This window comes from Nicotiana sylvestris, chromosome 1 (assembly GCF_000393655.2).
Source record: "Nicotiana sylvestris chromosome 1, ASM39365v2, whole genome shotgun sequence".
In the NCBI taxonomy this organism is placed as follows: Eukaryota; Viridiplantae; Streptophyta; class Magnoliopsida; order Solanales; family Solanaceae; genus Nicotiana; species Nicotiana sylvestris.
Genome location: NC_091057.1, coordinates 157,081,264 through 157,094,411, shown reverse-complemented (window position 1 = coordinate 157,094,411; position 13,148 = coordinate 157,081,264). Strand labels below are relative to the sequence as shown.

Genomic DNA, 13,148 nt, shown 5'->3' with positions numbered 1-13,148 from the left:
GAAATTACCCCTCTTAGGGATGACTTGAGAGTCGAGCCTCACTTCCACTCCTGCTTCCGTCGGCTCGGCCCCAAATTTGCACTCGAGGTATTCCGTCTTCGTCCTGCTCAGCCTGAAACCTTTAAACTCAAGGGCATGTCTCCAAACCTCTAGCCTCTCATTGACGCCGCGTCGTGTCTCGTCAATCAGGATTATGTCATCAGCAAATAACATGCACCGTGGCACCTCCCTTTGAATATGATGTGTTATGGCATCCATCACCAGGACAAATAGGAAAGGGCTGAATGCAGACCCTTGGTGCAACCCCGTAACAACCGGAAAATGGTCGGAGTCGCCTCTTACTGTCCTAACCCGAGTCTTAGCTCCATCATACATGTCTTTAATCACCCTAATGCAGTCAACCGGGACCCCTTTAACCTCTAGGCATCTCCATAGGACCTCCCTAGGAACCCTGTTGTACGCTTTCTCTAGATCGATAAACACCATGTGGAGATCCTTCTTCATATCCCTGTATTGTTCTATCATCATCCTAATAAGGTGGATAGCTTATGTGGTAGATAGCCCCGGCATGAACTCGAACTGGTTATCTAAAATAGACACCGTCCTTCGCACTCTTATTTCTACCACTCTCTCCCAGACTTTTATGGTATGACTCAATAATTTGATACCCCTATAGTTGTTACAGCTTTGAACATCGCCTTTGTTATTATACAGCGGAACCATTGTACTCCACCTCCACTCTTTAGGAATCTTATTAGTCTTGAATATAACATTAAACAACCCAGTAAGTCATTCCAAGCCTGCTCTACCCACACACCTCCAAAGTTCAACCGGAATTTCCTCTGGCCCAGTAGCTCTACCCCTCCTCATCTTATGCATTGCCTCCATAACCTCATCGACCTCAATGTCCCTACAATAACTTAATTCATGGGGGTTGTTGGCATTCCTCAGTTCACCTAGCACAATATCCTGATCCCCTTCTTCATTTATAATTTTATGAAAGTAGGTCTGCCATCTCCTCATAATCTGGTCACCCCCCATCAAAACTTTGTCGTCATCATCTTTTATGCACCTCACTTGGTCCAAATCCCGAGCCGTCCTCTCTAACCTTAGCGAATCGGAATAACTTCTTCTCCCCTCTTTTGTTCCCTAGTTCCTCATACAGACGAGCAAAAGTTGTCGTCTTAGCCTCCATTACTGCCATCTTCGCCTCCTTCCTAGCTACCTTATATCTCTCACTGTTCGCCCTCTTCTCCTCCTCTCCAGAGCTCCCTATGAACTGCAGGTACGCCGCCTTCTTCACTTCCACTTTATCTTGGACAACTGGATTCCATTACCAGTCTCATTTGTGGCCACCAGTACGGCCCGAAGATATCCCTAACACCTCTCTCATCGCCTTTCTTATACAATCAGCCATCGTCGACCACATAGTGTTTGCGTTCCCACTACTTCTCCAAGCTCTCATTGCCGATAACCTTCCTTCCAACTCCTGAGCTTTATCCTTAGTCAAGGTGCCCCACCTAATCCTCGGATGGCTTCGTACTGACCTCTTCTTCCTCCTTATCCTAATACCAATGTCCATCACCAAAAGCCTATGTTGCGTTGCTAGGGTCTCACCTGGTATAACTTTGCAATCCTCGCACAACCTTCTGTCGCATCTCCTGAGGAGGAGATAGTCAATCTGAGTCTTCGCCACCGAACTTTTGTAAGTAACCCGATGCTCATCCCGCTTCGGAAAACTTGAGTTCGCAATCACTAGATCGAATGCCTTGGCAAAGTCCAACAGTGAAGTGCCCCCTCCGTCCCGCTCCCCGACACCAAAGCCGCCATGCACCTCAGTATAACTAACTGCAGACGACCCAATATGACTATTGAAATCTCCTCCTATGAATAACCTCTCCGAAGGCGGAATACTACGAACGATGTCATCCAACCTCTCCCAAAAACGCCTTTTAATCTCCTCATCCAAGCCTACTTACGGTGCGTACGCGCTAATGACATTTAAAGTACACTCACCCACCACCAATTTAATAGTCATTAGTCTATTATTCACCCGCATGAACTCTACCACCGAATCTCTAAGATGGTTATCTACCAGGATACGCACTCCATTCTTACCCCTCAGGACTCCAGAGTACCATAACTTATACCCATCCACGTTTTTCGCCCTCGATCTAACCCACCTAGTCTCCTGGACACACGCTATATTAATCTTCCTCTTCTAAAGTATTTTCGCCAACTCTATAGACTTACTCGTTAGCTAACCTATGTTCCATGACCCGATTCTCAACCTATAGGCTCCCTTGTCCCCTCTACCTCCCCTACCTCCCGTCCCACACCCTGACCCTGTCCCCATACTCTGCCCCACCCGAGGACATGCCCTTAATCTATCATCCCAGATTGGAGCCACTACACCTACGACAAATCTCAAGAAGACTCACTAGTGCACAACAAACAACGAATCAAACTAGAAGAAAACAAGTGACTACAAGTACACTAGTTGAATGATTGAACTATTGTGAACCAAAGTAACATCAATTTAGCTAACACCAAAAGGGAGACAGTAGAACGGTAGGTAACAACTCCCGAGAACCAAACTTGTGTTGATTTGTTGTACTTGATGTAGTTGTACACTCACACACCGCTTCCCACCGCCCGTTGCGGACGCTCGTCCTGATTTCTCTCCTTTGCTAGTGCTCGTGCGTCCAAGTTGTCTCCACAACTTCGAGAATTTCCCTAAAAATACAAAAAATACCACGACCCAAAAACCAAAAAGGGCTGTCACCGCTACCACTGGTGTAGCCCTGATAGTAGTAGGGGGAAATGTAGGGAAAAAGCAGAGAACTACACAAATATCTAATGAAATATATTGCCAGAACACTTGATAACTACTATAAATTAAGAAATAATCAGTACTCTTCTATAAATTAAAACAAATCGAAATTATACTAGTTAAATAGAAAAAATCATTTTTTTATTAGTTGCAACAGAAGAAGACAACAGAAGTCAACTGTTTTTTGGAGCTTATATTTTCAAAATATTAATTAATTCTGAAAAAGAAATCTAGTGAAAAACTTTGTTGAAAAGGATTTAGCAAATTGGAGCTAGAAACTTACCATAGAGATAGATCTGAGCTTGGATGAAGCAGATCGGAGATTTTTAGAAGCTAAAAGATATAAAACCCTTTTTTCAATTCAAAAAACATAAAAAAAAAAAAATTCGCACATATGTAAAAGCCAAAGGTCGATTACTCTTCTCCTCTCTACCAGATCGAAAATCTTGTGCAGTTACTGTTCAAACTCATATTTATTTCTTGCGGAAAAGAGTGCAAGATTAATTCGAGAAGCGAAATGGAGGATAATAGTTAATGACAATAATAGTTAATAATAGTCAAGCCTTCTACACCAAACTAAAATCAAGCATAAATCAAGAATACTGAATGCAGGTATACTCTTTTTAACTTCAAATAATAGTATAATATAGATTTCAAGAAGAATGAACAATACCAATTAAACACACAATATAGTGAGCAGCAAAGATAATGTGATATGAAAAATCTAGGTTTGGGGTTTAAGGAACAAATATAAAGCAATTAAAATAAAGATAAACTAAAAGCACAAATCACAAGCAATAAATGTGAAATTGATGAGATTAGAACACCTGATAATAAGAGGTAACTCGAATTAAAAAAGTTTGCATCTAAAACTGCAAAAATCCTAGTGATGCTTAGTCATACCGGCGTTGGGCTCCGGAGCTATCTCCCCAACGATTAACTACTTCTCCTCGACAGCTTCTTCTCTGTATTGGAACTTGTGTTGATTAATCCGAAAACAACGGTAAACTGAATACAAAAGACGGCGAATTCACTGTTAATTAAAAGCGGTGGAAGTATCTTTATTGCAACATACAAATAGAGAAGAACGAACAGACGTAGCAAACAGGCAAGATTAGCCATAGTGACAGAAAGAAGAAAGAGATGAATAAACAAAATGAGCACAATCATGCAAAAGTGACATAGGTAGACTAAAGACTCAGTAGGATACATATTCGAAGCATGGTAACCACGGAAGATTATCAAGAATCAAGTAAACAGGCTAACACACAGAACCAAAGCAAACAAATCTTAAAAATTAGGGCTTTTGACATAGGCGAATTAAAAGCAGTAAGAACATAAGATCGGTCAAAATAAGCAAGGAAAGAGGTTTAATCATAAAGAAAATCGGTTAAAACAAGTGTAGAAAGAACTCCAAGAAAACCCTAATTTTTTAAAGAAAGTAAAAACGGTTTAAAGTTGAGGATCTCGCAGAAGAAGTTCGAGAATAGTGCAAATCATAAGAAGAAACAGACTTAAAGCGTTAAAAAATAACACAGATCTAAGGGATTCAAACGAGAGTTAGGGTTTCAAAAGGAAACCTAAATAGAACGAAAGAACCTGTCGTAAACTTCACCGATCGTGACAAATAAGGTGTGATTTTTCCCAAAATCACACCGGAGAACCTATGAGTAACAGAAACAGAAACCCTAGATCCAAATCAGCATGGCCCAGGATCCTTGAAGGCCTTAAAGATGATGAGCAAGGCGATGGAGTGACCATTGGAGGCTTGGGGTTGAGAGGCAGTCGCCGGAGATGACCAGAGAAAGAAGCGGTGGTTGAAAAGTGATTAGGGTTAGGTTGAGAGAAGAGGGAGATGAGAGCATCTGAAGGTGGCGGATTGGAAAAGTGATTAGGGTTGGGAGGGGGGTTGATTAGAGTTTAAAAAGGTAGGGGCTTGTTTGGACTGTTGATCTAGGAGATCAACGGTCAGGATTCAACTGGGTAGGTGGGTTCCGGGTTTGGGTAGGGGTTTGTAGGGTCTGGGTCGGGTTATTTAATAGGAAATTGGATCCGATTTGGGCTACAATTGAAAGCCAAATCTGGCTATTATTTAAATAGCCCGTTTTTCCATATTTTAATTTATAAAAAATAATAGGTAATTTTTGGAAAATAATTTAAGGTTCCAAAATGATTTAAAATACATAACTATCATGTTAAAAATATAAGGACCAATTTTATACATATAAAATATAATTATACCTTAAAATGGGCTAACATTGCAATTATATGCAATTTAGCTTAAAAAATACTAAATGTGATTGTAAAAATACATAAAAATTACATTAGATATATTTTGGAATAAGTATAGAAATTAAATAAATGAATTATCATAACAATAATTTTGGAAATAATTATTGGGGAATTTATGAATAAAAGGAGAGAAAATAAATCAATTTAAACGCTTAAAATTGTGGAAAACAATAATAAAAACCTTGTGCATGCTTATATATGCATATATATATATGCTATTTTGAAGGCATTTATGCATATTTAAAATATATAGGGAAAAATTGGGTATCAACAAAGATGAAATCTCTCTCTCTCTCTCTCTCTCTCTCTCTCTCTCTCTCTCTCTCTCTCTCTCTCTCTCTCTCGCTCTCTCTTAATTATTCTAAAGCTAACCTTGTGGAATCTGCTAGTACTTTTGTAAAAGACAGGTTTAAAGGCAAACATAAGAAAGGATATGTAAAGAAGCAGTAGTACTTCAATAAACCGGAGGGCCAAATCCAAAAGTCGAAAGGACCTTGCTATGTCTGTGAAAAAATTGGTCACAAGGCTTTCCAGTGCAACCAAAGGCAAGGACATGGCTCGAAGCAAGAGGGAAAGCTCCAGCCCAAGCTAACCTTACTGAAAGTGGTGACGTGATTGCTGTTGTGATCTTTGAGGCAAATATGGTGGCGAATGAGACTGATTGGATACTGGACACAAGCGCTCAAGGTACCTCTACACCAACAAGGAATTGTTCCATGACTTTGAGGAGTCTACTGATGGTGAGTGTGTTTATATGGGTAACTCCACTACAGCAGGAGTTACGGGTAAAGGAAAAGTTCTTCTTAAGTTAACTTCTGGAAAAACTTTAGCCTTGTACAATATTCTGTATGTTCCCTCCATTTGTAGAAACTTAGTTTCTAGTGCACTTCTCAACAAAGCAGGCCTTAAACTTATTTTTGAACCCAATAAAATTATTATTTCTCGTGGAGGAGACTTTGTTGGGTAGGGTTACCCCAATGGAGATTTATTTATACTGAACATTGTTCAAGAGATTACTAGTAATGCAACTATTTCTAATTCTGCTTATATTGCTGAGTCTAATGATTTGTGGCATGGTAGGCTAGGTCATATTAATATTGCTTCTATAAAAAGACTTAGAAAAATGGAATTAATTCCTGCAATTAATGTTGATAATTTTTCTAAGTGTCATGTTTGTGTAGAAGCAAAATATACTAAAAAGCCTTTTAAAAATGTAACTAGTAAAAAGACAGAATTGCTTGAACTAGTGCATTCAGACTTAGCTAATTTTAAGAATATTATTAGTAAGGGTGGGAAGATTATACTACATCACTTTTGTAGATGATTTTTCAAGATACACTAAGGTATATCTTCTTAAGTCTAAGGATGAGGTTGAATGCATGTTTTTAAAATACAAAGCAGAAGTAGAAAACCAATTAGACTGGAAAATCAAGAGACTTAGGTCTGATAGGGGTGATGAATATAGTATTAATACTCTAGAATCTTTTTGTGAGAAAAAAAATGGTATTATGCATGAGGTTAGTGCTCCTTATATTCCCCAACAAATGGTGGAGCTAAACGAAAAAATCGAACCCTCAAAGAAATGATGAATTCTATGCGTTTGAGTTCAGGTTTATCTGACAAGATGTGGGGGGAAGTTATTTTCTTTTGTTATGTTCTTAATAGAGTTCCTCATAAGAAGTTAGATAAAACTACTTATGAGTTATGGAAAGGATTTTCTCCTAACTTGAAATTTCTAAAAGTGTGGGGGTGTTTGGCTAAGGTTGGTCTATCTGAATTTAAACAAGTAATTGTAGGACCTAAGACTTTTGATGTCATTTTTATTGGTTATGCTCAAAACAGTGTTGCATATAGATTTCTATCTTTGAATGATCATTCTATTTGTGAATCTAGAGATGCAGAATTTTTTTTGCATAATTTTCCATTGAAATATAATGTTCCTATTGATGTTCCTAACAATACTTCTACATCTATGTTTGTTAATTCTTATATTGTGCCTTCTTCTAGTATTACTGCTAATGATCATGAAAATAAACTTAGAAGAAGTAAGAGACGTAGAATTGAATCTAGCTTTGGTCCTTACTTTATCACTACTTTCTTGACTGAAAATATTGAGCTTGATCTTTTGAATTATGAATTAATGCCTACCTATTTAGTAGAAGAAGATCCTAAGACTTATGATGAAGCAATGAGGTCAATAGATACTGATTTTTGGAAAGAGGCTAGTAAAAGTGACTTAGACTCGATAGTTTCTAATCACACTTGGGACTTGTCTGATTTGCCTAAAGGTTTTAAACCCATATGTAGCAAGTGGATATTTAAGAAGAAATTGAGACATGATGGTACAATCGAGAAATATAAGGCTGGACTTGTTATTAGGGATTTTAACCAAAAGAAATGCACTGACTACTTTGATATATATTCTCCCATAACTAAAATAGAAACTATTAGAACTCTTGTTGCCTTAGCCGCTATCCATAATTTAGTGATACATCAAATGGATGTTAAAACTGCTTTTCTAAATAGTAATTTAGAGGAAGAGATCTATATGACTAAACCTGAGTGTTTTGTGATCCAAGGACATGAGAATAAAGTATGCAAATTGAGAAAGTCTTTATATGGTCTTAAACAGGCACCTAAGCAATGATATGAAAAGTTTAATAGCACACTAGTAGATAATGGTTTTGTTGTCAATGCATCTGATACTTGTGTTTATTCCAAGATGGTAGGATCAGATTGTATGATTATATATTTGTATGTGGATGACATGTTAATCTTTGGCCCTAATGTGGATATTGTAAATAAGACTAAGAATATGTTGTCTTCTAAATTTGAAATGAAAGATCTTGGAGAAGCAGATGTAATTTTTGGGATTAAAATCAAAGAACTGCTAATGGTTTTTCAATGTCTCAGCCTCATTATATTGAGAAAATATTGAAAAGGTTTGATTGTTTTGATGTAGCTCCTGTGAGAACTCCTTATGATCCTAGCATACACTTGAGAAAGAATAAAGAATCTAGTGTTTCTCAAACTGAATATGCTAAGATAATTGATAGTGTAATATTTCTCATGAATTATACACGGCTTGATATTGCTTATGCTGTTAGTAGATTGAGTAGATATACTCACAACCCCAATAGTGAACACCAGAATGTTCTTCATCGTTTGCTAAGGTATTTGAAAGTTACTATGGATTGGTGTTTGTATTTTAATAAATTTCTTGCTGTTTTAGAAGGATTTTGTGATGCAAATTGGGTTACTAACAATGATGAAGTTATCTCCACTAGTAGCTATGTGTTTACTTTGGGTGCAGGTCCTATTTCGTGGAAGTCTTCAAAACAGACTTGTATAGCACGTTCGACCATGGAATCTGAATTTATTTCTCTTGAGTTAGCAGGGCAAGAAACTGAATGGCTGAGAAAATTATTAGCAGATGTGCTTTTGTGGAGAAGATAAACTTCACCAGTGTTTTTACATTGTGACTCACAAAGCGGCAATTGGAATTACCAAGAATAGCGTGTACAATGAGAAAAGAAGACATATTCGCATTAGACATGGTGCGGTGAAATAATTATTAAAACATAGTGTTATTTTCTTGGAATATGTAAGGTCCGAAAGAAATTTGGTGGATCTTTTAACCAAGGGTTTAGCAAGGAGAATTATCCTTGAAACATCGAGGGGAATGGGGATAAAGCCCATGGATTGAGGAAGTATGGTGGATACCCATCCATGGTCAAACAAAGCCATATGAGACTTCAATATGCACTATATTTCCTATCCCTATGACATGTGGTAGTGCTTTATAAGGTTGATTCTATTTTACTCTTAATGATTCCATAGCCTTAAGGTGGTCTATATGTTGATAGACTTGATGGAATCACCTACATGAGTGTAAAGGTGCGGTCCCCTTTTATGAAAAACTTGGGATGTCTTTCTAGAGCACTCATGAGACACAAGGTGTGTGCATGACCATAAAAGCACTTTATTAGTATCGCGGAGTTTGCATAAAATTAAGGATATAGTATGTGTATTGAGGGTTTCAATTCATGTCCATTCAGTTCAAGAGTACTTCACTTTGTGGATATTAGTCGTTGCCTCATTTCACTACGTGTCAATTCAAATCGAAAGATATTGATAGTTAATTACATATCCCTCCCTTTTGCCCATGAATTATTCTTATTCTTTATCTTTGCATTAGTGAGGGATTGTTGGTATTATTCCTCTTTAGGCGTTACTCTAATTTGATAATGCAAAGAATAAAGAACACTTCTAATCTACAATTAATCAGTGGTTAATTGTCATACCTCTCCATTATTAATTTGTTGTAACATTTCTAGATTTTATGTATATGCGGGGTGAGAGAATGAAGTTACTACTTCATAAATGGTTCACATTCATTCATACGACGGTTTCTTAAATTTTGTGACTTCGTTTGTGAAAAGAACAAACTTTTCAGAAGGTTTGAAGTTACTGTCTTTATGACAATTTTATCATTAAACCAAAAGTAATGTTACATAACATTAACTCCCATTTGGCTACTTACGTTTTTCTGATGGAAGAAAACATAGGTGATTTGCCTATATAAACATCATCATTTGTGAGCTAAACAACTACCAAAAAACATTTACTCTCATCTTCTCAAAAGACCATTCTTATTCTTATTATTCTGGAAGACTATTCTTCTTCCGTTTTTTCCCGGGCAATTCGTTCTGCAAACTCCAAACTTATAGCCATGAGTGCACGTGTTTGGGAGTACTGTGAAACTTTGGGGAGCGACCGGTCTTAACGATTTGCACCCAGTCGGACCAAAATTGCTTTCAAGGCAGTAGCTTGCCACGACACAATATTTATTCGATAAGTTATTTCTATTCTCTTATTATTCTTGGTCAATGTTATCAACTATTTTTCTAACAAATATAACAGTTGGTTATTTTTGATTGAATAAAATAGTTCGATGATTTTACTTGCCGTCAAACTATAAATAATACAATCTCTTGTATTTTATGCAAAAAATACAGATTGAGTGGTACTTGTTACAAACCTATTTAAATTTATTTTTTAAAATTAACTTCATACTGAACCTTCTCATCTTTGCTTCCTCTTCTTCCAAAATTTTTTTTGATTTAAAGTTGCGCTCTGTCAGTTTAACTTCATAGCTAAAGCTGTGATGTTTCAAAGGCCAAAGTTTAAATTTCAAAAAATATTTTTTTTTGAAAGAAAGGGAAGATTATATTACTAAAATAAAGATTACATAGTCATTATATAGCCCCGAAGGATATTGCCAATGTCCATAGCGGCAAGACTATTAAAAAAGTGGAACGATACTTAATACTACTACATTTTTCTTGCTTGTTTCAATGTAGTTCTGGTTCAACAAAAAAAAAAAGGGACGTGCAAGATAAATACATTTAGCTGGCTTAAAGTGGTAATAGCTTCCTTTGCTAGTTGATGCGCAACTCCATTTCCTTCCCTGAAGTTATGCATGAGTATCGAGACTTTCAGTTGGTGCATTAATAACCTGCAATCTAGTAAAGTGTTAGTAAAAGATTGGTTGTCCTTACCCATTAGTTTAATAATTTTTGTGGAGTTAGTTTCAATCTCCATTTTTGTGAAATTCATCTCTATTGCAATCTTTAAACATTACTATAATCCCATAAGTTTAGTCTGCATGAAAAATATTGCGTAGCAAGATTTGTGAAAGCCAAAGATCCAGTCATCATTGTAACCTCGAAACATCCCACCTAAGCATGTTTTCAACGTATTTTTTGAGAAAGCACCATCTACATTTAGCTTGACAGTGTCGTTGGGTTGTTTTGCCATTTAACCTCGATTCTTATCCTCTTAATCCTAAGATGATCCCTTTTAATAAGGAAATTAAATGCCCAGGCTTGTTGAATAACTTTAGAAACATTTTTAAGTCTAACTGGATTATTGAAATCATCATTATTTCTATCTTTCCAAAGGTTCCAAATGGTGAATGGAAAAAGACTTTCCCAGTTAATCGTGTGCTAACATTCAGAATCCTTTTAGTGAATTAGCCAATGAACGCCACAGTTCTTGGACTGTCTCACAATACCTATATTTTCCAAAACGTGATGCTATAGGATAGTGAAGAAAAATATGTTGAATATCTTCCGGACCATTTTTGCAAACCGGGCATATGTCATCCCAATTCATTGTAAGAAAGCTCTACAAGGGATACGATTATGGAGGCATTGCCATAAGAAGTAATTGATTTTGTTAGGGCATCGTAGTTTCCAAATCCACTTAAAGTCTAGATCTGAGGGCTTTGTGGATTTAATATGTCATGGCTTGACTTAGTCTTTAAAGGTATTTGCTGGGGATAGGAGTAGAGGTAATTTTATTGACAATAGTAGGAGGAAATACGGAAGAGATTATAGAGATATCCTAGTGATCATCTTTGAGTAAGTCTTTCTATGGTTAGATTATAGTCACTTAAGTATAATGGTCTAACAATGGAACCTCTCAGCTTAATAGTGTGGTGTACCCATCTAGAACACCAGATGTTGATTTTAGAAGTTGTACAAGGATACCACATAGTGCTTTCATTACAATTTTTTCAGTCTTTAAGAAGAGCTGTCCAAATGAAAGAGGTATTAACCTTGGACTTTTTGTGAGCGTATTTTCAAGTGATAAGTTGTGCCTAAGGGAAGGAAGGATTATTTAATAGCCTCCAAGCTAGGCTTGTAAGTAATGCTGCTCGGTGGGCCGGGCCTGAACCGGACCGGACCGGGCCCGCGGTCCTAACGGGCCTGGTGGGCCTGGTGGGCCGGTCCTGGGTGGGCCGGTCTTGGTGGGCCTCTGAGCCCGTCACGGGCTGGTCTCCATGGTTGAGCCCACGAGCCCGGGACCGTTTGGCCCGGGACCGGCAGGCGGGCCTGGCGGGCCCAACGGCTATTTTTAAAAAAAAAAAAAAAAAAAAAATCAAACGGCCATATTTAAAATCTAGCCGTTTGGGCTGAAAATATGACCGTTTTTTAAGTTAAAAAATGGCCATTTGGCCCCCAAACTTTATTTTAACCCCAAACTTTATATAATTACACTTTTCCCCATTTCTCAACTATAAATACCCCCTCATTCTTTCATTTTTATTCACCAATTCATCAATATCTCTCAATATCTCTCAATCTCTCTCAATCTCTCTACTACAATTACTTAATTTATTGTTGAAATTTCGTGAAAAATTGTGAAGTTGTTGAATTGAAGTTTTCAAGTGTTCAACGATTTTCAATTTTCAAGAAGTTGTTCGGCAATCCGGTAAACTCGTTTCAACTCTTACGTTTTTAGAATATATTTTTGTGTGGTTTAGTTTGCATAATTATAATTAATATGGCATTTACTTTGAAAAAAATGTTTGGTAAAGGAAAAGATAAAACCGGTGAAAGTAGTGGCCAACCAACTACCCTTCCCCCGGCTCCCCGACCTAGAAAAGATAAGCAAGTTGAAAGTAGTCGCCAACCTAGACGTCCTCCTCCTTCCGTAATTCTTGATAGTGATCACCCTTGTTTTCAATTTACCGATAGTGAATTTTATCATAATGTTGCACCAGGTGATAGATTAGATGATGAAATTATGAATGCTCTTTATCCTAATGAAACCATCTTAGAAAATAATGAGGAAAATGAGGATGATGATGAAACTCAAGCACCGGATTTAGATGATACACCTACTAGTCCTCTTAATAACCCAAGTGATGCACCGGTCGACCCACCTGTAGAAACTCCTACTTTTAATAGAGAACCTGCTAAACGCTTAGAAACATCATTAGTTTGGAATTTTTTTACTCAAGTAAGAGAAAAAAATAAGGCTAAGTGTAAAACTTGTGGGAAATTAATGTCGCATAAATATGTAGGAGACCGTAGCGGCACAGGTAGTTTGACTAGGCACATAAAAACACACCCTAGAGATAAGGCTAGATTTTTTCAAATGAAAGCGCATCTAGAGGGGACAAGTGTAGATTCTGCGATTAACCCTAGTACAGGTTCAAATCTAGTTCAACCAG

At 37.3% G+C, this 13,148-nt stretch overlaps 2 protein-coding genes across 2 annotated transcripts; one reads left to right on the top strand and one right to left on the bottom strand.

Annotated features, from left to right (window-relative positions):
• Positions 1-789: 789 nt before the first annotated feature.
• On the bottom strand, positions 790-2,356 carry LOC138876479 (uncharacterized). The gene is made up of 4 exons (XM_070155468.1): positions 2,266-2,356; positions 1,408-1,971; positions 1,109-1,323; positions 790-1,026 (listed from the first exon to the last, which is right to left on the bottom strand). Exons 1-4 carry the CDS (start codon positions 2,354-2,356, stop codon positions 790-792), a joined length of 1,107 nt encoding a protein of 368 aa, XP_070011569.1.
• Positions 2,357-7,847: 5,491 nt separating this feature from the next.
• LOC138876476 (secreted RxLR effector protein 161-like) lies at positions 7,848-8,581 on the top strand. Its single transcript, XM_070155462.1, has 2 exons — positions 7,848-7,985; positions 8,039-8,581. The coding sequence occupies exons 1-2, from the start codon at positions 7,848-7,850 to the stop codon at positions 8,579-8,581; spliced, it is 681 nt and encodes a 226-aa protein (XP_070011563.1).
• The last annotated feature ends 4,567 nt before the right edge of the window (positions 8,582-13,148 follow it).

Coding starts and splice junctions, on each gene's coding strand:
- LOC138876479 (XM_070155468.1), bottom strand. CDS start 2,356: ATGGGGACAGGGTCAGGGTGTGGGACGGGAGGTAGGGGAGGTAGAGGG. Junction 1,972..2,265: donor AATCGGGTCATGGAACATAG/GTTAGCTAACGA, acceptor CACCGTAAGTAG/GCTTGGATGAGGAGATTAAA. Junction 1,027..1,108: donor AGTTATTCCGATTCGCTAAG/GTTAGAGAGGAC, acceptor GGGGGTGACCAG/ATTATGAGGAGATGGCAGAC.
- LOC138876476 (XM_070155462.1), top strand. CDS start 7,848: ATGGTAGGATCAGATTGTATGATTATATATTTGTATGTGGATGACATG. Junction 7,986..8,038: donor AAGATCTTGGAGAAGCAGAT/GTAATTTTTGGG, acceptor TCAATGTCTCAG/CCTCATTATATTGAGAAAAT.